Source organism: Podarcis muralis, chromosome 6 (genome assembly GCF_964188315.1).
Source record: "Podarcis muralis chromosome 6, rPodMur119.hap1.1, whole genome shotgun sequence".
Taxonomy (NCBI): domain Eukaryota; kingdom Metazoa; phylum Chordata; class Lepidosauria; order Squamata; family Lacertidae; genus Podarcis; species Podarcis muralis.
In genome coordinates this window covers 82,139,738-82,163,516 of record NC_135660.1, presented here as the reverse complement: position 1 = coordinate 82,163,516, position 23,779 = coordinate 82,139,738, and the positions used below count along the sequence as shown (strand labels likewise).

The window sequence follows — 23,779 nt, the reverse complement described above, 5'->3', positions numbered from 1 at the left end:
CAAACCTTGTATGTCATCAGGTCAGACAGCAGCATCACATGCCTCCGGTCAATGCTCATACCATGGTTTACCATAGTGTACTGAATCTCATTGATGATGGTAGTCCGGGCAGCCTCAATGCCCAAGGTTTTCTCAACCTAGTGGATTAAATTATGTGGTTTAGGGAAGTGGCAAAACATTGATTCCGCTGGCACATAAGCACTGTCATTTTCCAAAGCAACTCCTTCCCCCAAACTACAATCATTCCCACATATTTTGGCTTAAAAATTGCCCTGGCTTGCAGCCGAGCTTGCCCCTGCCTCCTTGCAGGCAGTAGCTTCCAGTGGTAGCATTTTTCTTCATTATCACACTTAGGATGCCTATAGAATGCTGGTTTTGACCTATAAAGCCTTAAATGGCTCAGGACCGCAATACCTCAAGGACCGCCTCTTTCCATATGAACCTACCTGGACCCTGAGATCATCTTCTGAGGCCCTTCTTTACACGCCTCCTCCTTGAGAGGACTGGAGGGTGGCAACACGAGAACGGGCCTTCTCTGTAGTGGCTCCCTGTCTGTGGGATGCTCTTCCCACGGAGGTTCGCCTTGCGCCTTCATTATAGTGCCAGGCAAAAATGTTCCTTTTTAACCAGGCCTTTGGTTGATCTGACTGACAGCCTATGCCTTTTTAAAATGTGGTTTTTTTTGGGGGGGGGGGAAGCTATTGGGTTGTTGCTTTTATTTTTATTATGTATTTTGTGGTTTTATAACTGTGAACCACCCTGGGACCCCTGGGTATAGGGCAGTATATAAATTAAATAAATAATAATAATAATGCTTTCTGAGTGTTCAGAGTGTTTCACTATATTACCTTGCTGCAATCTGTATCAACCCCATATTGTAGATTGGGGGGGGGGGGAGAAGTTAGTCTTGAGAAAACATGGCTGGCCTTAGACCACCTAGGACAGGGGTCAGCAAACTTTTTCAGCAGGGGGCCAGTCCACTGTCCCTCAGACCTTGTGGGGGGGGGGCAGACTATATATATTTTTTGGGGGGGATGAACGAATTCCAATGCCCCACAAATAACCCAGAGATGCATTTTAAGTAAAATGACACATTCTACTCATGTAAAAACATGCTGATTCCCACTGTCCACAGGCTGGATTTAGAAGGTGATTGGGCCGGATCCGGACCCCAGGCCTTAGTTTGCCTACCCATGACCTAGGAAATTCATGGAAAAGGTGACATTTGAACCAAGAACTTCCACAGGCTCCATCGCTCAACCACTATGCCGCACACCACCAGCTCATATCGCCAATGCCCTCTTGATGGCTACCTCGTAAGTGTTGTTCGAAGTAGTCCTTGTTCCTTTGACTCCATGCGTGGCCATGACAGCTCGCAGGTTGTCACCTTCCACCAGCAGCTTGTACTTCTCCTTCCCACTCTGCTCATCGATATGAATGACAGCGCGAGACACTTCCGGGATACCCTGCACAACCACCTTTATGTAGGAAAGGAAATCAAATAAAGTGTCTAGAAGACAGATACCCTGATAAAAGCTTCTTGCTATAGACCAGATATCGCAATCAAAACCCCACTCTTTGCCCTCCTTGCTCTTTCCTACAGTGACTGTTTAATATTGCCTAAACTGGAAGCGACACACCTGTAGCCCTCCAGATGCAGGTGACTCCCAGCTCCCATCAGTCCCAAGCCTGCATAGCCTAATGGTCAGAGATAATGGGAACTGAAATCAAGCAACATTGGGATGACTACAGGTTAGCCTCCACCCCTGGCTCTTCATATTTGCTTGGGAGTTCCACGGATGTGTGCTGTGACTGTGAAGGAAAGCAGTCAGAACACTTGAAGGCAAGGTGTCCACATAACTAGGGCTCACAATCTGCAACATAAAAACAGAATTCCTACAAAGGATGGTCTTCAGGGACTTCTATACTTCATGCCTTTTCACTTGGCGTGTGCATTTTTGCAACCCGAATAATATGCATCCGGCACAGATCAGTCTACCTCAATTAGACACTCAACTGATTTTGTTACGTAGTTATTTGATTTCTTTATTGGAAAGGAAATAGTTTGGCTTTGGTAGGGAACTGGCTGTTTTTGAAAGGCCAAGCTATTTTCAATGCAATTGCAACCAAACAGAATCAGTTTCTTCAACACCTCCTCCCACTGGTTTCTTCCTCTTCCCCCAGTTCCTGCTTGCCACTCTCTGCCCTTCATTATTTCCTTGGCTCCTCTGCATCCTCTTCAAGGGTCCCCTTCTCCTGTACACCCTTCTTTCTCTCCTTACCCCATTCCTCCAGCTCCTGTCTCTTCAGCCTGTCAGGCTCTCTTTCCTTCAGCAAACCTCAGCCCTGAGCTCTCTTTCCTTCAGCAAACCTCAGCCCTGAGCTCTCTTTCCTTCAGCAAACCTCAGCCCTGAGCTCTCTTTCCCTAAGCTTCCATCTACTGCTCAGCTTCTTTGTGACATCATTCTTCTTTGTGACATCATTACTACTCAGCCAATGGGCATCAAAGACTTCACTGCTTTGACAAAATAGTGAGTGTGCTCACTGTGATTAAGAGAAGCAACCACCTATCACCACTTCAAGCAAATTTGCGAAGTTATCCGTAAGAGGAACTTCCCAAAGAGCTTCAGTAAAACTAACACGGCACCCTGAAGGTTTAGCACCTAATTTATTATACTGAAAGGGAGAAACGAGCTAAGAGGAAGGCACGTTTGGCAAATCCTCACCGTGATCTACTCCCGCCCAGAAACCTATGTCCCCACTATGAAAGGCTGTGTGGATCCAGAACTGACCGCTACAGTAACTTACGGACTCACTGTTAAGACCGTGTTCATGGAAGACAATCTTACTCAGCCATGAGTGATCGCCAAAGAATTACACTGTGATCCCCAGTATTATTTTTTGAATGACTGAAGGCATTTTATTGTACTTTACTGTATGTGTATATATATTATATTATATTAATTATATTATATTATATTATATTATATTATATTATATTATATTATATTATATTATATTATATTATATTATATTATATTATATTATTATTATAATGCAGGTCATGGCTTAGGGAGCCTTTGGGCTGAAAAATGGTATGTACTGTAATAAAATCTGATCTCTCTACATATACATACAAACACAAGCAAAATATATATCATGATGTAAAATAGGCTCATCTAACAGCAAGAGGGCAATACCCAGATCCGCTTCTGTTAAATATGCACAAATTTATAAAGGAACAAGATGCTCAATATGTTTTCAAATTACAAAAGCTTCTTCGGGGGAAAGATGAAAAAAGTAAGAAATGAAACGGGGGTATTCTTAGCAGAGGTTTTCAAGAATTCTCACACTAATGCAGTGAAATCCTTTGAATGCTGTGATCTGAGCACATGCATTTGTTGTCGAGCATCACACACAGAAGGTAGAAAGTCCTTACTTTTGGTAGCTCTTCTTTCAGAGACTGCAAGACATAGTACATTGAACTCTTGCTGTTCTCTCGGGGAGTAACGCAGACAACGGCCTCACCATGAACAGCTACATCCCCAGGCTTCACTCTCAGCTTCGAGACACAAATAGAATACCGCACAGTCTCCGCATTAACCTGTGTCACAAATGTCACTTTGTTATTTGCATAATTATTTCGACACTGGCCGCAGTTCCGCGGGCATGCAATTTGTTACACAGTGTCCAAAACACTAGTCTGGCAAAAGCTCTGCAAGCGATTATTTGACGGCATTCGCAAGATGCTATTCTATTTGGCCAGGCGATGTTCGCTACTGCCCAGGAGCCCCCAAAATATTCAGTTCTGAAATGTGTGACAGTTGAGGGGAATGTCCATTTCAGCCTCATGCTAATGAGGGAGGCTTTGGGCGGCACAACTGACCCATACATCCTCTTCTTACATTTTCAATGTAATGTTGGAAGTAATGACTCCCAGGTACGCCCCCCCCCCCATGCTCCTCAAGTTGGGTGCATGAATTACAGTCATTCTACATATTGCACAGATGTGCAACTTCAGACTGCAACTGGTTGTGCAGAGTGCCATTTAAATTGACCTCGTACAGATAAAAAGGATGTACTGAACTGAGAGAGGACTGCTCCAAACCTTTCTTCCTTATATGCTAGTGTATTGTAAGAGAGGTCTTTTGACTACTCGCTCACATGAAAGTGGTATCTGCAGCCGAAGAGGTAGAGGCTGGTTTACCACTGCAGGACTTTCCCAACTCATTCTGTGCCATGTATAGCTTCAGCCTCAAACAGGGAAATTAACAGGAGGTCAGGACTCTCTAATTTCATCTGGCTAACCCTGGTGATTGATTTGATTGATTGTATTTCTAGGCCACTTTTCATTCAAATGAATCTCAAAGCGGCTTACAACCAATAAATAACCATAACATAATAAAACATAATAGCACATTGTGAATACAGCATACATCATATAAAATAATTAACAAATTATCAATAAAACAGTTGCAATCTATAAAAAAACTAAACAAAACAGCAACTAAAAAAATAAGCTAAACCTCACAATTATGGCAAGTCATATGATTAACAAATCAACGCAGCATTTAGAATCTATAAAACAATATTAAAAACATTAACAAAATAGCAATTAAAATACAAGCTAAGCACTAAGTTCACTCACACAATCTCTGCAGCCCCATGACTCATAACCTTTTACTCTGTTCAGTTCATTAAAATACACACATGCGAATCATGCCTATTGTTAAGCCTGCTCAGCCAGATGCTGTGCTGGTTGGTGTCCTCAGGTTGCAGGCCATGGTGGAGATGGTGGGGCTCTCAGGCCTACCACCAGTGGTAAGGTGGAGGATGTCTTTGGGTAGCCTGCCTAGGCACTGTTGAGGAGGAACTTGCCCACATTGCTTTCAATGACCAAGAGGTCCATTCCCACTTGAGTCCAAGTCCAAGACAAGCCTGTCCCTCTGAAGCAATGAGTGGCAATTGCATTTGGGACGGTAGATGCAAATAGAGGAGGTAAAGGTAAAGGGACCCCTGACCATTAGGTCCAGTTGTGGCTGACTCTGGGGTTGCGGCGCTCATCTCGCTTTATTGGCCGAGGGAGCCGGCGTACAGCTTCTGGGTCATGTGGCCGGCATGACTAAGCCACTTCTGGCGAACCAGAGCAGTGCACGGAAACACCGTTTACCTTCCCGCCGGAGCGGTACCTATTTATCTACTTGCAGTTTGACGTGCTTTCGAACTGCTAGGTTGGCAGGAGCAGGGACTAAGTAACGGGAGCTCACTCCGTCGTGGGGATTTGAACCGCCAACCTTCCGATCAGCAAGTCCACAGCGCCACCCGGGTCCCTCCCTGCTCTGCCATGGAACTCACTGGACCATCTCTGGCTAGCCACTGCCTCGTAACCTGACCACCATGATTTGCAGCTGCTCACTGCCCGTTGCCATGTTTGGACCAACAAGAGAAGCATAGTGGCAAGAGCAACCCAACGCTGCTGAAGAGAGATTACTTGGGGCCATATGGGCTCAGGGATTACAGCGGTGGATGAACTGCGGGGGCCCTCAAGAGAGCAGAAATTGATGCATTAGTTGGGTCTGAGACAATATTACTTTTACATGCCCTAAAGAGATCAGTGCAAATCACTCCAGGAATTGCCTGCTCGGAATTTCATCAGAAATTTATTTAAAATATTGTCTGCACAGCAGCTGCAAGCCAAGTTCTATGAGCCAGCTTACATGGTCAGAGTAATTACATGGTTCAGATTATTGTTAAGATGTACCACTTTGGACCACAGGTGTAAATGACATTTGGATGCTTCTGCATATAAGAAACAACAAACAGGCATTCTGGGCTTACAAATCCTGGTGCAGCTAGGGATGGAGGAAAATTTCATTTAGTCTGGATTTTCAAACAAGCTGACCTAATTCACACCTCCAGACTAACACGCAAATCAGAGTGCAATTATCCTTTGGAATTTGCATTTTCCCAAATTTTGCAACGCAGTTCTCATCTCAAAAGAAAAGGCATACCAACATACAGATTTCTCTTTTTTTATCCTGAAATATGCATGTTGATATAAACTACATCAAACGTATCCATTCTTAAGGAAATCAGCCCTGAGTGCTCACTGGAAGGGCAGATCGTGAAGTTGAGGCTCCAATACTTTGGCCACCTCATGAGAAGAGAAGACTCCCTGGAAAAGACCCTGATGTTGGGAAAGATGGAGGGCACAAGGAGAAAGGGACGACAGATGACAAGATGGTTGGACGGTGTTCTCGAAGCTACAAACATGAGCCTGACCAAACTGCGGGAGGTGGTGGAAGACAGGAGTGCCTGGTGTGCTCTGGTCCATGGGGTCACGAAGAGTCGGACAGGACTAAACGACTAAACAACAACAAATAAACTACATATATACATATTCTGCGTAGATATTCAAATATGAATTTAGATACTACAGTCGTACCTTGGAAGTCGAACAGAATCCATTCTGGAAGTCTGTTTGACTTCCAAAACGTTCGGAAACCAAAGTGCAGCTTCTGATTGGCTGCAGGAAGCTCCTACAGCCAATCAGAAGCTGCGAAAGCCACGTCGGACGTTCAGCTTCCCAAAATAGTTCACAAACCAGAACAGTCACTTGCGGGTTTGCAGTGTTCGGGAGCCAAAACTTTCGACTTGCAAGGCATTCGGGATCCAAGGTATGACTGTACTGTTCATGGGCTTTTTTAAAAAAAATGCAGATTAACATGGAAAGGGATCAGAAGAGAGTTAGGGCTTTGTAGATCTGTGGTAGAGCATGTGTTTTGCTAAAGGCTCCAGGTTCGATCCAAAGCATCTCCAAGTACAGCTTTGATGTCTCCAGTCTGAAACTCTGAAGAGCTGCTGCCAATCAATGTAGACCTTACTGAGTTACATGGGCCAATGGTCAAAGTCTCTATAAGGTAGCTTCCTATGTTCCTATGAATAAATGTGTGTGAAACTGACACAGGCTGGAAATAGAAAGACAGCTAGCCTGATCCATCTGCTCCCTGCTCCCTTCAAATCTGGTTAGGGGGAAACTAGCAGAGAACATTAATTCTCTTTGAAAATGTGCATAGATGCATGCTGCAGAAGCAATTAACATATTGAAGGTACCACAGAGCAATAACTAGAATAAATTAAAGCACTACAGAAAAAGCCGCGCTAATTTTCACTGGGGTATCTGCCCTGCCTGAAGGCACCCCTGTGGCAAATCAGTTCCTCGAACACAGTTATCAGTGGGAGGGGGACACACTCACTTCCAGCCTCAGCAGCCTAATCCGCTCTAATGAAAGCTTGACGAGAATGAAACAGTCGTCAGGAAGGAAAACCTCTTCAATATACTCCGAAATCTGAAAGTCAAAAAGAGAAATTCAACCGTGCTCATTGTTTAATAAGCACCACAGCAGTGCAGAACCATAATGGGAAATATTGTATATTAAGCAACAATAAGGCACTGTCTACCTCTCCCAGTAGTGTCTTCTCTATTCTTCCTTTGACCAAACGGGCAAAGTCTGGATCATCGTCCGTGTCAAGGTGGGCTGTGATAATCGGCGTACTATAGATAAGCAGCAAAAGCATATCATTGTGAAAAGCTTACTGGTTTATTACCTTTACGTACCATGAACATTACTAATAATTCTATTTTATATATCGAGAACTAAACATTGTACGAAACAACTTACGATGCCCGTACGTTTAAAATCTAAAAAAAACCCATAAACCGCACATCTGCAGTTACTCTACTGAAATTTGTTGCTTTTCAGTAAGAAGAATCCCAAACCAATTATTTCAAGGATACTGAATCTTGCTCATAGCTTGGAAGACATAGCACAACACTTTTGTGTGAATGGAGGTTCCTCTTATGAGCCTTGACCTTGTTCACACAGTATCTTGACTTCGTTAATCAAGAGTCTACTAATTATAGTGCAATCAGCTACTAAATTGACCCCCTTTTATCTTGCTGCCTTAGGTCGAGGTAGCAAATGGCAGGTACACTGTAACTTTTTAGGTTCAGTTATTTTTTTGCTTTGACCAACAGGTAGGCCTAAGAAATAACTCTCTACCTTAAAAAAAAAAGTCACATTTTGTTGGATCAAGAGAGCAACAAATAGATTGAACCCCTATAAATGAGAGCATTTAGCAGCCATCCAAGGGATATCATCCTGCAGCTTATCCCCCCCCCCAAGCAGAAGTTGAGTTACTCAACTTGTTTCCTTTTCAGAAGACAAATGTTTGTGTCATAGGCAAGAATTACTGGATAGATCAAATGTTGTAGTTATCCTGCTGCTGTCAGTTTCTGTTTATTATAGTGGCCAGACTCTGACTCCAGCTAGCAAGTTGACAGAGAGAGAGAAACCTCCCTGTTATAATTAAATCTGCCATTCAAATATCAAGATGAGAATAAAATCCGGCTTCAGTACCTGATGGCTTTGGAGGCATTGATGATCTCTTTGATTCTCGGCACCCCTAGTGTGATGTTCATTGAGGCAACCCCAGCAAAATGGAAAGTTTTCAGAGTCATCTGTGTGCCAGGCTCTCCAATACTCTGAGCGCACAGAGCTCCCACTGCAGAGCCAGGTTCCATCTGTGCCCTAGGTTATAAAACCAAGAAAACTTTTGTATTTATTAATCTTCACACCTACGAGTCGATTCTAGAGTTCCTGGCTGAGCTGGCCTCCAAGGACCAAGATCCCCATTCTCTGTACTGGATAAAAAACCCCAAAAGGTTCAGTGTGGCACTATGAAATCATAAAACCCACTTTTTAAAACTCTGGTGGAAGACAAGAAGCTTTGTTGTAGCCTAGGAGCATAGACAGCTCAAAATCTTCCCGTCACCTTTTTTTTTGCATTCTGAGAATTCATCAGGCACCGGCTACACACTTTCAACTATATATTATATAATGGTCAAACACTCTATTTTAAGAAAGTGAAAGCACAGGTGTTCAGGAGAGCCGTTCATTTAATAGACATTTTGTTTTTCTCCCTGATCCTTCACAATCACAAGGTCCAAAGATCAGCTGCCTGAAACTGTTCCCTCATAAGCCTCCTGGCATACGCCCCTTACACTCAGTAGACGGTACCACACTTCTAAAAGATAAAGAAGCTATTGCACTGCGCTGGAAAGAACATTACCATCATCTCCTTAACCACAACCCCCTCGTAGCTGCTGAGGTCCTCTCACAAATTCCGCAAAAACAAGTTAGAGATGAGCTTGCAGTATCTCCAAATCTGGGAGAGTTGTGTACAGCTATTACCCAAATAGAAAACAACAAAGCCAGCGGACCTGATGGGATACCTGCCAAAGTCTCCAAAGTGGGTGGAACTGAATTTACACAACAACTTCACAAGCTCATTGAAAAAATCTGGGAGAGAGAAGAGATCCCAGCAGATTTTAGGGGTGCCAAAATTATCAATCTCTTTAAAAAAGGTGACAGAACTGATTGCGGAAACTACTGAGGCATCTCTCTATTAGCTGCGGCCAGCAAAATTCTTCCAAGGATCTTAGCAAACTGTCTCCTAACAATATCCAAATCTACCCTTCCTGAATCCCAGAATGGTTTTCGGCTTTCTAGGGGGACAGTGGACATGATTTTCACCACTTGACAGCTTCAAGAAAAATGCAGAGAGCAAAACCAACTCCTGTATATGGCATTTTTTGATCTGACAAAGGCCTTCGACAATGTAAATCGTAATGCCCTGTGGACTGTCCTTCTGAAAATTGGCTGCCCAGATAAATCTGTGAACATCCTTCAGCTCCTCCAGCAACAATCAGGGTCTCCTATATATAATTACCCTATTCTGAAATGCCTTCAAAGGCAGACAAAATGTTTTTTTACCCTATAATAAAACATATCAGCCATTTGACAGCAAATAACAACACGGAGACAGTGAACACTAGAAGCATCAAGGCTATGAACCCCATGACATGAAAAAGGTGTCTTATTGTATCAACATGAGTTCATTTGGTAGATGAGATTCAATTGGTGCCCTTACCAAGGTCACTGGACCAGCCCTGATCTGAATACCCCAATGAATATTATCAGCACTGTCGTTTTCTTGTGCACAGGCTAAGTGATCTCAGCCAAGGAGGTCAACATCAAACAATTATTTTAAATCCCATTTGTTAACCATCCTCATCTGGCAGGGCAAAGCTAAGGCTCCAAGATGCACAGAGTCACAGCAGCAATATGCTTAGCGAGAGCTTATGCAACGAAGCAAGTAGAAGATCAGAGGACAGCTGTCACCCTTAGTTAAATCCCAGCGAAACAATCCTACGGCATATTATGGACCTTCTCTACATAAAGCAAATCAACTCACAGAGCAGTAACAGCCTCAAGACTAGTACTGTCTTCTTCCAGTATAAAAAAAGCCTCAGCCTTCTCCAAACCAATGTCAAGATTCAGGATAAAGGCAGTTCGGAAACAAAGGTAACTTCCTTTCCGCTGATGCCAAGACAGAATATTTAGATTGGTGTGTGTGTGTGGAATCAACCCACCCCAAAATATCCACTGGGAAGGGCTGGGAAGGGAAATTGCTTCTCCCAATAGTCCTGTTTTTTGGTGATCTTACACACAAGTAAATTCATTCGCAATTCAGTGTTTTATGTGCCCCTTTGCTGCTTCTGCAATACATTTTCAATATGGTTTTAGTGCTTCTGTTCCTCATAGAAGTTGCTTTTATGTTGTTATGGGCTAAAAGCTAGCACAAACATTTAAAACAAGCATTATTCTTATACAGTATACCTCCTATTACAAAACCTAAATGACAGAGAAACCATAGGCACAACATGCTTAAACTTAATAGTTTGCTTAGTGGGATTTATTATTAGTTAATGCAGCAGCCGTCCATAGTTGAATAACTTGAGGCCCAGGATAATTTCAGATCTCCTTCCGTTTTGTAATCTGGAGCCTTCCGCGTTTGCTACCACCTGGTGGAAGGCAATCAGCGCATCCAAAGGCAAGACTATTTATAGCGTTTCACTGCAATGCAGAGATGGGGAAACTGAGGCCCTCCAGATGTTAATGGACTTCAACTCCCATTAACACTGCCAACGATCAGGGATTATGGGAGCTGCATTGCAGCAGCACCTAGAGCAGGCATCCCCAAACTCGGCCCTCCAGATGTTTGGGACTACAACTCCCATCATCCCTAGCTAACAGGACCAGTGGTCAGGGATGATGGGAATTGTAGTCCCAAAACATCTGGAGGGCCGAGTTTGGGGATGCCTGATCTAGAGGGCAGCAGGACCACCATCTCTGCAATTGTTGTGTTTCATAATTACTGTTCAATCCAATTCAAGCATCCAATGTAATAACATTTGTTTAAATATATACTGTAATAATAATAAATTTGAATGTCATCCAGGAAATGTCCTGCTATATAATACCCTTAGTTTCAGTAGTAGTATTACTGGGAAATCTCAGGTGCTTGCATTTATATTTTGTTTCACTGCAAGGACTAAAACGTGTGCTTCTTACTACTGGAGAAATCATAAGTACAAAAAATTACGGCGGGTGGGTGCGGTGAAGGTGGATTCCCCTAACACAGTGGTTCTCAAACTTTTTTTCTCTGGGACGCACTTCCAGAGGAAAAAACTGCCCAATTTTTTTATTGGTAAGAAATACATTGGGAAACAAAACAACTCCCAGCAATGCTTGATTTGTAATACAGAACACAACTACTTCACAATATGATCACAGGACATCCGGAAAACAGAAATCATTGTGGCTACACAAGAACATGAATTATGTCCACAATATAATACTGATTGAATCTGTCTGCCACACTTGCCATACTGTCCCGCCCATCACCCTTTAGGAACCACTGACCTAATGAGTCCCATCAGTGCAAGCCATGTGTGAGGGCTTCTGCAATGGGGCTTCCTCCTTCTGCTCCCCCCCCCCATGGCCCTGGGGGTTGGGAGAAACCCCAGAACAATGTAATTGTGGGTGGGGGGTGGGGAGGAAAGGGATGATCCTTTAGTCTGGGAAGCTGCAATGCTTTTTAGGTTTGGGGAAATACAGTGGTACCTCGGGTTACATACGCTACAGGTTACATACGCTTCAGGTTACAGACTCTGCTAACCCAGAAATAGTGCTTCAGGTTAAGAACTTTGCTTCAGGATGAGAACAGAAATCGTGCTCTGGCGGCGCGGCAGCAGCAGGAGGCCCCATTAGTTAAAGTGGTGCTTCAGGTTAAGAACAGTTTCAGGTTAAGTACGGACCTCCGGAACGAATTAAGTACTTAACCTGAGGTACCACTGTAGTAAGTATGCAAGGAATTTAACTATGTATCAGGGGAGATGGGCAACTTTACAATCAATCTGAGGGAAGCTGGTCATTGCCATATTAGCATGAATCATGTAACAATTGCAGATCCATTACTACTTTTCTTTTTAGCTACATTGACACTGAGACAAACATCTGAGCGAGAAACTGAACTTTGGCTAAAACTTGCTTCCCGCTTCAGACCTCCTAAGTTCTGCCCGAGAAGCAGGAGAATACTTTCTATCAGTTTCTCACCTACTTATAATCAGATTTGGCTAAATCAGTTTGAATGACATTCACTCCTACCCGGGGGGGTGGGGGTGGGGAATTATCCATACCTCATATACTTCTCTCTACAGGTCTCGAGAAACTTCTCCAGCTGGGTTGGAGTAATCCGGTCCAATTGGTACAAAACATACGGCTGAAGCAATAAAGAGCCAGAACAATTAGGAATTGAATTCAATAGACAGGGCATGTATTATGCATTCCCCTAGTGCACAAATGTATTATGCATTCCCCTAGGCGGGACGCGGGTGGCGCTGTGGGTAAAAGCCTCAGCGCCTAGGGCTTGCCGATCGAAAGGTCGGCGGTTCGAATCCCCGCAGCAGGGTGCGCTCCCGCTGTTCGGTCCCAGCGCCTGCCAACCTAGCAGTTCGAAAGCACCCCCGGGTGCAAGTAGATAAATAGGGACCGCTTACTAGCGGGAAGGTAAACAGTGTTTCCGTGTGCGGCTCTGGCTCGCCAGAGCAGCGATGTCACACTGGCCATGTGACCCGGAAGTGTCTCCGGACAGCGCTGGCCCCCGGCCTCTTGAGTGAGATGGGCGCACAACCCTAGAGTCTGTCAAGACTGGCCCGTACCGGCAGGGGTACCTTTACCTTTACTTTTTAGTGCACAATATGAAAACGCAGAGGGGAAAACCAACAGTGACATTCACTTCTGTTCCCCCCTTCCCTGCAGTAAGCGAGATAATAAGTTATGGAATATGTTTAAGCCGCAGCTGTTATTCAGTACATATAGCCAGAATCATTGGGGGTTAAACTTTAAGGGTTGGGTTTTTGTGCAACACTTTGTCCAGCAACACTTTGTCCAGCATTATGAAATGACAGTGGGAATGGGCAGTTCTGGCAGAGATACCAGGTACAGTGGTACCTCGGGTTACATACGCTTCAGGTTACAGACTCTGCTAACCCAGGAATAGTACCTCGGGTTAAGAACTTTGCTTCAGGATGAGAACAGAAATCGTGCTCTGGCGGCGCGACAGCAGCAGGAGGCCCCATTAGATAAAGTGGTGCTTCAGGTTAAGAACAGTTTCAGGTTAAGAACGGACCTCCAGAACAAATTAAGTACGTTACCAGAGGTACCACTGTATGGGAATTAAGGGTGTATTACACAAGCTTACATGCACAAAATAGTGCCCCTATCTTCATCTGTTAAAGGGTATGGAATTAGCACACAACCCACAAGCAACGTTACCTCTGTTGTGCCGTTGTCATTAATGCCATACTTGTCCCTGGTTTTCTTGATCTTCTCGGACATAGCTTTGATGAATTTTTTAATTTCCTGCAACAACAGCAAAAAATAAAATAAAATGCACGTTTTAAGGCTTCTCCGCCTTATATTCTGCAGCCCGGCTGCTATGGAGACTCTTAGCTTATAAACATCTGGCAGTATTTTGCATTAGTAAAAAAGCCATAAAGCATAAAGGTGACTCAAAAATGCATTTCATGCCACAACTGCACACTTCAAATTGCTTTTGGAAAGCAGTTGAAATAGCTACCTGCCAAGGAGCAATAAAGTGATTACAGATGTTCTCTCTGCTAGAATCTTGGGGACTTTTCTGACTTTATATACATCTCACAAAGCTGAGAGAGGCGGGGAAAGAAGGAGGAGGAGATTCTGGAATATTTCTCTTATGCCAATATTTCTCTAACATACAGAGACCTGGGAACCTGTATTAACAGAATGCAAAAAGCAGATGCACAAAATTCAGTGGGACTGGCGGAGGGGGAGGACACCAGAAAGGAGCAAGAGATAAGAAGGTGTGTTTGGAAGAGCTTCTCTAACCTGACTGAACCCCAAGATTGTCCTTTGAGGCTCTTCTCTGTTTGCCACCTACATAAAGGGTCCAAAGAACAGGCTTTTTCTGTAGTAGCTCCCGGTCTATTGCATGCTCTCCCCAGGGAGACCTGCTTGGTGCCAACTTTGTCGCTATTTTGCTGCCAGGTAACAACCTTTCTGTTTTCCTGGGCATTTGGGTTGCACCAAAGGCGAGATATTTTGCTCTAATTATGTTGTTACCATGTTTATAGGCAGTAATCAACGTCTGTGTCCTGTCGGCACAAGGATTTCAGATTGCACAAAGGGACTTTCCCCACACGTCTCCCTCCACCCCACAACCTTGCACCCTCCCCAAACCCGCTCCAGAGAGCCAGGGGAATCCCATAACAAGCTGGGGGAAGAGAGAGTGGACGTTTCGTTGTGCAAGCAGAAATCCTTGAGCTGATGGAATGTTCACTAGTCTTGCTTTGGATACAACTGTGTGTATTTTCCACTGCATCCCTGTATTTTACTCCTTTAAAATGCTTTAGGATTGTCCACTGTGGGAAGTAATGCATGAATTTAATAAACTAACTACGAGAACTCAGGAACATCCTGATTTGGGCCAGGCAATATTCATTTGGCTGCTAGCTTAAGATAGAATTGAAAGGGGAAGGGGGGGAATCATGGATTTTAAGAGCATCAGTGGCTTCTAGCAAGACTGTCTATATGCAGCCTCAGAGGTGGTATGTCAGTGAAGAAGTGCTGATGAGGGGTAACAGGATTGGCCTGTTGCCTTCATGCTCTGCTTGGGGGCTTCCTGGAGGCAGTGGATTAAATCACAGTGGGAAGCAGGACACAGGACAACATGGACCTCCAGTCTGAAGCTCTGATGCTTTTTTAGCCAATGCGGGTTTTAAAATTGTGTCTTTCTTTTTTTTAAAAGGGCCAGTTCTCTCTCAGCTTATCATTACATTAATGATCCCTGCTAATATACAGGACTGGTTAGTGTTACAAAATGGACATTAAAACATGTACTCCATCATTTATATACTCCCCCATCCGCCATTAAGTGTATAAAGCACTTTGCATGCATTTTCAATCTAACCACCACCCTGTTGTAAGGCAGACTACCCCAGAAAGTCTTCCGTCAACAGGATACTAAATGATCGTCTTTGAAAAGGCACTACCAAAGCCAGTGAAAGTCACAGTGAAATGCATTCTTTTGCACCGAGTTATTTTCTGAGCTAACAGACAAGTAGCAGTGCAACAGAGCAAGATCCGAAGAGGGTCAAAATACATTTCAGCAGTTAGGCTGCAATCCAGAGGGCTGCGAAAAGAGAGTTTACAGTGTCTGCTATGCCAAAGTAATACTCAAGTTCAAGGGAGCATGTGCATATTGTGCTTTGCCCGTAATGGCAATGGCAACCCCAGGCACTTGTAGAAACCAAGTTTCGGAGTTCTTGCAAAAGACAGCCATTCCACGAAGAAGAAAAAAGCAGGCTCATTATTGTTTCAATATACCTTGTCAACAACCAGGAATGTTTCCCATAGGACAAAACGTTGACCTCTGCTACAATGGAGAATGTCCTCAGATTTCAATGTCAGACCCATAAGTTCACTCAATTACCGTATTTTTCGCTCTATAGGACGCACCCAACCATAGGATGCACCTTGTTTTAGAGGGGGAGAACAAGAAAAAAAAATTCTCCCCCTCTCTGTGCAGCGTCCCTTCAGCGAAGCGGCAGGAGAAACGGAACCCCTTCCAGTTCTCCTCCTGCTTAGCTGAAGGGGCGCTGTGCCTTAGCTGAAGGGGCACCTACCCTTCAGCGAAAGGAACCCGAAGCCTCCGGAGCGCAGCAGGAGCTCCGGCTGCACTCCGGAGGCTTCAGGCGGCTATCTTTGAAGCCTGGAGAGCGAGAGGGGTTGGTGCGCACCGACCCCTCTCGCTCTCCAGGCTTCAGTGAAGGCAACCTGAAGCCTCTGGAGTGCGGTGGGAGTTTCCGCTGTGCTCCGGAGGCTTGGGGTTCCTTTTGCTGAAGCCAGGAGAGTCTTGCTCTCCAGGCTTCAGTGAAAGGAACCTGAAGCCTCCGGAGTGCAGCGGGAGCGCTCCCACTGCGCTTCGGAGGCTTCGCGTTGCTATCACTGAAGCCAAGGAGCCTGCATTCACTCCATAAGACGCACACACATTTCCCCTTAATTTTTGGAGGGGAAAATGTGCGTCTTATAGAGCGAAAAATATGGTACATATTCAAAAAGTAGAGGAGCAAGTATAACTGCTGCATCTACTGTAGTTTCAGAAAATGTACTTTAAAGTTAGCCTAGCAACAGCGAAGACTTAGAAATGCCCCCCATTGACTGACACGATAAGGCCATCACCACTTGGTTCCCTCAGCAACTGCTGAGAATAGTTTGCAGCTATTCTATTGGGGTTTCACTCTCTCGTCTGCTTTTTTTTTCTCCGTACCTCTGCTATCACCTGTTGTGAAGAAACTACATTTTTTATGAGGTACAGTCTAAATGCAAGAATACTGTGATAATAGGGACACACACAAAGTATGAAAACTGTAAATGCGTGAAGAGGGGGGAAACACCAGCCATTTACTCTTGGCTAGAGCCAGAAAGGTAAACATTATATGCGAGTTCAGCTGACAGTCTGCCAAGTGGCAGTTAGAACTGTCAGTGTTGCTAAGGGGCGGTAACTATGTAAAATGTGAGGTTTCAATTAATCAGTGCACCTCAACCTTTATGCATCAGGCAGGAGCATCCAAAATAAGTCTGTTTATGATTGGTCCCTTTGTGAAAATTCCTTCCCAACAACGGTCCACAGTTATAGGCCAATGAGCATTCAGAATTTCAGTGTGAATACACGGGTTGGAGAGTTCTAGCTGGCGTGGAATGTGGAAGCAGATTCAGCACTCGGGGGGATGGGACCTGTTGCGTTTTGCCACCTGAGGCAAAACGGGATGGTGGTGTCCCACTGCCGAAACACCCCTCACCTGGCTTGTGTGGTGGCACCTGTGAAGCAGCGATGGGTTGCAGTGAGATCTCACGGAGCACACGAGATCTCCTGAGATTTCGGCGATGTTTCGCAGGAAGCAGCTTCTCCACTGGTGGCCGAGGTGGGCACCACCTCTTGGGATTCTGATGCCCAAGGAAGCTGCTTCAGCCTGCCTCATGGGCGGGCCGGCCCTGTCACACTCTTTGGGGGGTTCAGTTGTGGAAGCTGAGTCAAGAAGTGACTCTGAAGGAGGAAGAGGAAGACTGGAGAGAGAGCCTGAAATCAATAGCAGCAACAGTTGGGGAGGAGGAAGAGTGAGAAGCTCATGCCAGAGCTGAAATCACTGGAGGCAGAAGCTAAGGAGGTCCAAAAGAGAGAAGAAACCTCCAGCAGCAGCCTTTGGGAGGGCTCAAGCCAGCAACTGGCAAATTCCTGACCAGAGAGAAGACTTCCAGTGAAGTCCTCTGAATAAACTTGTGAGTTAACTGAGGTGGAGATAAGCAGGTAATTGGTTAATGGTTTCATGTAAGGATTAGAACAAGTTCATGGGAATCTTCTTAAAGCAACACTAACACTGTTACAGTTAATGTACTATTTTCTCCAATCGGTAGTGATATCTGATAGTATAATACTTTGCCGTCTACCAATAAGCAAATCCATTATATTATGTTGTAAATAAGCATTAATGAATTCTCTTTAATTCTCAAACATGAAAGTCTTGAGCTGTCTGTCCCATACATATACCCCACAACAGTGTGCGAGGGATTTTTTTAAAAATTGAGTAAGGTATTGTGTGGAAACAATGGTGGAAGCAGAACTCTAAATAAAAAGAGCAGGCTCCCTTAATATAAGGTATATGTGGTGAGGATTCATCAGGGAACCTTACATGTACAGATTATTTGAATAATTTTAAAAACAAAACAACATGAATACAGTGGTACCTCAGGTTACATACGCTTCAGGTTACATACACTTCAGGTTACAGACTCCGCTAACCCAGAAATAGTGCTTCAGGTTAAGAACTTTGCTTCAGGATGAGAACAGAAATCGGGCTCCAGCAGGGCGGCAGCAGCAGGAGGCCCCATTAGCTAATGTGGTGCTTCAGGTTAAGAACAGTTTCAGGTTAAGTACAGACCTCCGGAACGAATTAAGTACTTAACCTGAGTTACCACTGTACAACATTATATACAGCAGAGGCATTGAAGGGAGAGACTGGATTGCTGCAACACATTCTATGTGTGGCTTCACTTGCGCTTGATCCAGGAGCCAGCGCAGAATGCTGCAGTACAATTGCTGACACGAATGAGGACTTGTCAACGTAGAACATCTGCGCTGGTTGCTGATTTACTACCGGGCAGAGTTCAAGGTGTTACTATTAGCATATAAAGCCCTTAACCACTTGGGAACAGTTTATCTCCAAGATCACCTGAGCACCCACATATGTCTACTTGACCACTCTGATCAGCAGAATTGGCACTACCTACAAGTAAGCGCCCCATAATACCTGTTCTGCAAGTGTAAGAACTCGATGGTTTAGTGTGGCAACACCTATGCTTTGAAACTCCCTGCCTAGTGAGATCAAGCAGGCACTGTGCTCTTTTTGGTGCCTGCTAAAAACATTCTTTGTGAGACAAGCCTACCCAGTTACTTAAGAGTTTTGTTTTAATCTATTGTTGCTTAACTTTGTCTGTTTTACATTATTGTTGTAAACCAGGCTTCCTCAACCTCGGCCCTCCAGATGTTTTTGGCCTACAACTCCCATGATCCCTAGCTAGCAGGACCAGTGGTCAGGGATGATGGGAATTGTAGTCTCAAAACATCTGGAGGGCCAAGGTTGAGGAAGCCTGTTGTAAACTTTTACTGTGATAATATCATTGTTTTATCTTCTTTGTAAACTGCTTTGAGGTTTTTCCTACAATCAAGCAGTGTATGAGCTTTGTGGTCCTCCAAAATATGTGTTTGTGGTGTTCTAGTTTGCTATTGTTTGTAGGCTGTTTTTCGATTCACTTGAATTAAAAGCGGCATAGAAATATGAATCAAATCGACTCAAACAGCTGATGGATCAATATTGATAGGGAAGTAGCCTCATCAGTCAGACTCCCAAATCCTGTCAGGACCTTGTGGTAAGCAAATTGAAATCTTTTAGATTGGGGCTCTGTTTCTCCTTTCTCCAGCTGCAATTCAGTGAACCTCTCCTGCTTTTCCTGACTAATCCGAAGTTACTTCTTGTAGTCCACAAAAAACTTTTCTTGACACAGCAGGACTTTGGAGGGTGAGATGGGAGTCCCAGGGACTCTGGAAAGTGGCTTGGGTGGTGCAGAGCAGAACAGCATTCAGGGAGAGGGATTACTAGATATGGATGAAAGGAGTAAAGTTCATGGAAGGTGTGTGTCCAGTGCCTTATTGATCCTTGTGTTGCGGGGAGAATCCCAAAGGTTGGGGAACTGAGGGGTTGGCAGTGGAACCAAAGGGCTGTCCAAGAACGGTGGCAAGAGGGAGGTGGTGGATGGAAGTTCCAGCACCAATGAACATATGAACTGGGGGTTAGTAATACAAAACAGTTTCAATTCCAGAAGCGTCGCCGCTATAAAGTTCTACATAGTGCACACACATGCTACAATTACCTCATTGTACACTGCATAACCTGTTTCAGTAAACGCCTTCAAGAAAGAACAGGGGAAAAACAAAGTAATAGGTATTTTGCTGTTATTGAAATAAACTATTCATAGGAAAGCAAGCGTTAATGCACTTTCTGAACCAAATCCCTGCTACTGCAAACCAATAATTATGCCAGTCACGGAAAATCAAAGCAACAGAGTCCTGGCTCATATTTACAAGAAAGTGCTGCCTTTAAAAGTGAATATTTAGGCTCCTCATCAGTTCCTAACTGGCAAATAAAAACAATTCCTCAGAAGGCAGAGCACAAACACCTGCATTTTAACCCAAAATCTGTCTATTTAACAACTGAGATGGTGCCATCGAAGCAGAAAACAGGTAAGATTACTGAATCGTGTTGCTTTGTGTTCTGGGGAGAGCAGTTTGTAAAGGACTAATGATCGTGTGAAAAAGAAAACGACGCAAAGACATCACCTGTAGAAAGCTGTCCTGGCAGCAAAGGAATTCGTTCTTCTTCATGATGGATTCAGCCGTTAATACCAATTCATTTTTACTAAGTGCTGGCTCACTTCGGCTTGGATACACTGCCTTAAACAACAAAGTAGTACACAGACACATTACAAGGGCCTTTTCAATTTAATTCCTTCAGACAATTTAATATGCTTTCAAACTGGATGTGCCCAACTCCCCTCCCGCTTTTTAATCAAATCCTATCCTTTAGGGCAAAAAGCCCAATTCTTACAAAGACCCCCAATCTCCATTAGAATCGTATAATTGTACAGCTGGAAGGGACCCTGAGGATCAACCCCCCTGAAATGCAGAAATATGCAGCCGTCCTACACAGGGAATCGAACCTGCAACATTGGCGTCAGTAGCCCCACACTCTAACCAACTGAGTCATCCAAGGTCAAAGACAGATGAAAGAAAACAGATACAAGATTAAGAATTCTGTAGCATATTTAATTGGTAGACGCTGAAACGAGGACTGGAAGGTCCATTCACTAAAATCCAACAGGAAGATTTCCTTCAAGCTTTGTAGTGAAGGAATGACCTTGGTTGTTCCAGTGGAGTAGGGATGACATGTCTAGGTCTTATCTTACGTCCTGTCCACACTCTGATGCACAGACCTAGTCCGGAAACAGCGGCAGAGTGTGTTCTTGGAGTTGGTGACCTCTTGCTCCAAGATAAGAGTGTAGGAAGGAAAACCCTTTTATGGTCAGGAGTACAGGAAGGAAATCCCTTTTATGATTAAGGGTGCCGGAGCAGGAACATCTGTGAGGTCAACCTGTGTGTACAAGCTGACGTGGCTGGATTCCTGGGGAAGGGGGAGAGGGTGCCTGGAGGATATATATACTGCATGAAATTTCTCATTTCTTGGGACTTGCTGTGGACTGACCACGCGAGTGCCTTTCTGCTGCTCCGGAGAGCGGAAATAAAGAACTCTTTCTCTGAACCAACCCTTGGTGTCATTTGACTTCCTTCCTCCCGTCCGGGAGCAACGCAGAGCCCACCAATCGGTAAAGTCTAATAAGGCTACAGTAGTATGTTGACATTTATTGATACCGTTTTAAACTTACTCTGATGTTGTCCAGGACACGCTTGAACTCCAGAGGTTCATCTTTTCCCTCCATAGCTGCAGGATCTAAGCCATCTCCGCCATAAATGAACTGGATGATGTCACCGGTAGAACTCCTGACAGTCAGGTCATACTGTGAGCACAGATCTTCAAGGGATTTTACCAGCCGTCTCTGGGAAGCAAGGGGAGACAACTCCTTCAGGACCTATCTAGTAATGCAGTTTACAAAACTTCTAAAATGTGGGTGGTGTGGCCAATTCGCACTGCCAAACGCAGGATGAGCAACTGTGCTGCATTTTGAGAGTCATTACAGATCTGGAAATATAACCCGTGGTGTAATAAATAGGAACCATTGCAGTCCAGTACACTGAAAGTCCCCCTCCATTTGCATCTTTTAAGGGAACATTTCAAACACTTAATATTGCATTAAAGGCATTCAAGGTACAATTCTTGAGGTCTTACTGCCTAGTTTGGCTTGGATAAATTTCATTAAATGTTCTTTATCAAAAAAACAAAACAGATTATTTGAAAAAAATGCATCCCATCCCATATTTCTAAGCATTGAAGCCTGTAGAAGGGATGAAGGCAAGACCAAGTCATCTTTTAAAGTATCATGGGGTTTTTTTTTTTGGGGGGGGGGAGATAATCTGGAGTTTTGAGCTCCTTTGCTAGGTAGAATTCAGCTGATGAGACAAAAATCCTCTCATATGAAACAACCTCACACAGGTTTCCAAATGACTACTTAGCTGGTTAGCTGCAAATAGAAAGAATTGACTCCAAGCAACCAGACAGAAAAAATGGATAAAATGAAAGGAGTCTGGTCTTTTTCTTTCTAGTCACGAACACGTTACATGTGTATTAACACTGGTGAATATAGACAGCTTGCAATAAATGTTTGCTGTTTTTGCAAGACTGCCCCTCATGGTAAAAAGACAAATAGGACATAAAGGGAAGACCCACAAAATTTCCTACAATCACAATATACGTCTACAGATATAGGAATCTTTCTAGAGATGTAGTATAGACATTTCTAGAGATACAAGATTCCTTCTTCATCATCCAAATTGAACCTTGAGGAAGAATGAGGCCACAAACTGGGAGAGGAATGCTAGTTATTTTCTTGACTTCGGTAAGGAAAACGAACCTTTACATGTAACGGATAGGAATTGCTCATGAGTGTTCTGCTACACTAACATGGTCTCCTCCCACAGCAAAGTATCCCCAAGTTACCTGCATGTATCCTGTTTCAGCTGTTTTTACAGCAGTATCAACCAGGCCTTCTCGACCAGCCATGGTGTGGAAGAAAAACTCAGTGGGCGTCAAGCCAGAATAGAAGCTGTTGGCAACAAAACCTTTCGCTGCTGGAAGCTGTAAGAGGGGAGAAAAAGACCTGAAATGTGCTGCAGTAGAAAATGCACTCAGAGTCAGTGAGGTGCAGTAGCCAATAATGTCAGAGGAGGACCAGGGAGACCCAAGATGCACACTATGAAGCATCCTGGGTGATGTTGGGCCTCTCAGGGTTGCTGTGAGAATAAAGCAAGAGCTGGACAACCATACATGCCACCTTTAGCTCCTTGTTAATTATATAGAAATTATAATAAACAAACATGCAAACCATGAGAACACTGACTTCAGACTTCATATACCGTATTTTTCCATGTATAAGGCAACCCCTATTTTTTGGGAGATGCGGGTGGCGTTGTGGTCTAAACCACTGAGCCTCTTGGGCTTGCTCATCGGAAGGTCGGTGGTTTGAATCCCTGCGATGGAGTGAGCTCCTGTTGCTCTATCCCAGCTTCTGCCAACCTGGCACTTCGAAAGCATACCAGTGAAAGTAGATAAATAGATGCTGCTGCAGCAGCAGGGAAGGTAAACGGTGTTTCCGTGCACTCTGGTTCCCATCATGGTGTTCCGTTGCGCCAGAAGCGGTTTAGTCATGCTGGCCACATGACCCGGAACAACAACAACAATTTATTATTTTTACCCCACCCAAATGGCTGGGTTTCCCCAGCCACTCTGGGCGGCTTCCAATAGAACACTAAAATACAATCACCTATTCAATATTAAAAGCTTCCCTAAACAGGGCTGGCTGCCTTCAGATGTCTTCTAAAAGTTTGGTAGTTATTTTTCTCTTTGACATCTGGTGGGAGGGCGTTCCACAGGGCGGGTGCCACTACCGAGAAGGCCCTCTGCCTGGTTCCCTGTAACTTGGCTTCTCACAGTGAGGGAAATGCCAGAAGGCCCTCGGCACTGGACCTCAGTGTCCGGGCAGAAGGATGG

At 44.3% G+C, this 23,779-nt stretch overlaps 1 protein-coding gene across 2 annotated transcripts in view; it reads right to left on the bottom strand.

The window, feature by feature from the left end:
• Nucleotides 1–23,779, bottom strand: part of POLR3A (RNA polymerase III subunit A) — a 57,166-nt gene that overhangs the window by 3,419 nt on the left and 29,968 nt on the right. Inside the window, exons 19-30 of one of the 2 annotated variants that reach the window (XM_028729156.2) lie at nucleotides 22,730–22,867; nucleotides 21,501–21,671; nucleotides 20,398–20,511; nucleotides 19,932–19,967; nucleotides 13,743–13,829; nucleotides 12,605–12,687; nucleotides 8,421–8,591; nucleotides 7,462–7,555; nucleotides 7,257–7,349; nucleotides 3,440–3,604; nucleotides 1,314–1,478; nucleotides 6–137 (exon numbers count right to left, since the gene is read on the bottom strand). In XM_028729156.2, coding sequence (XP_028584989.1) covers nucleotides 6–137; nucleotides 1,314–1,478; nucleotides 3,440–3,604; nucleotides 7,257–7,349; nucleotides 7,462–7,555; nucleotides 8,421–8,591; nucleotides 12,605–12,687; nucleotides 13,743–13,829; nucleotides 19,932–19,967; nucleotides 20,398–20,511; nucleotides 21,501–21,671; nucleotides 22,730–22,867 — 1,449 coding nt within the window. The remainder of the gene's footprint in view (nucleotides 1–5; nucleotides 138–1,313; nucleotides 1,479–3,439; nucleotides 3,605–7,256; nucleotides 7,350–7,461; nucleotides 7,556–8,420; nucleotides 8,592–12,604; nucleotides 12,688–13,742; nucleotides 13,830–19,931; nucleotides 19,968–20,397; nucleotides 20,512–21,500; nucleotides 21,672–22,729; nucleotides 22,868–23,779) is intronic. The other variant, XM_028729157.2, reaches the window with a different exon arrangement.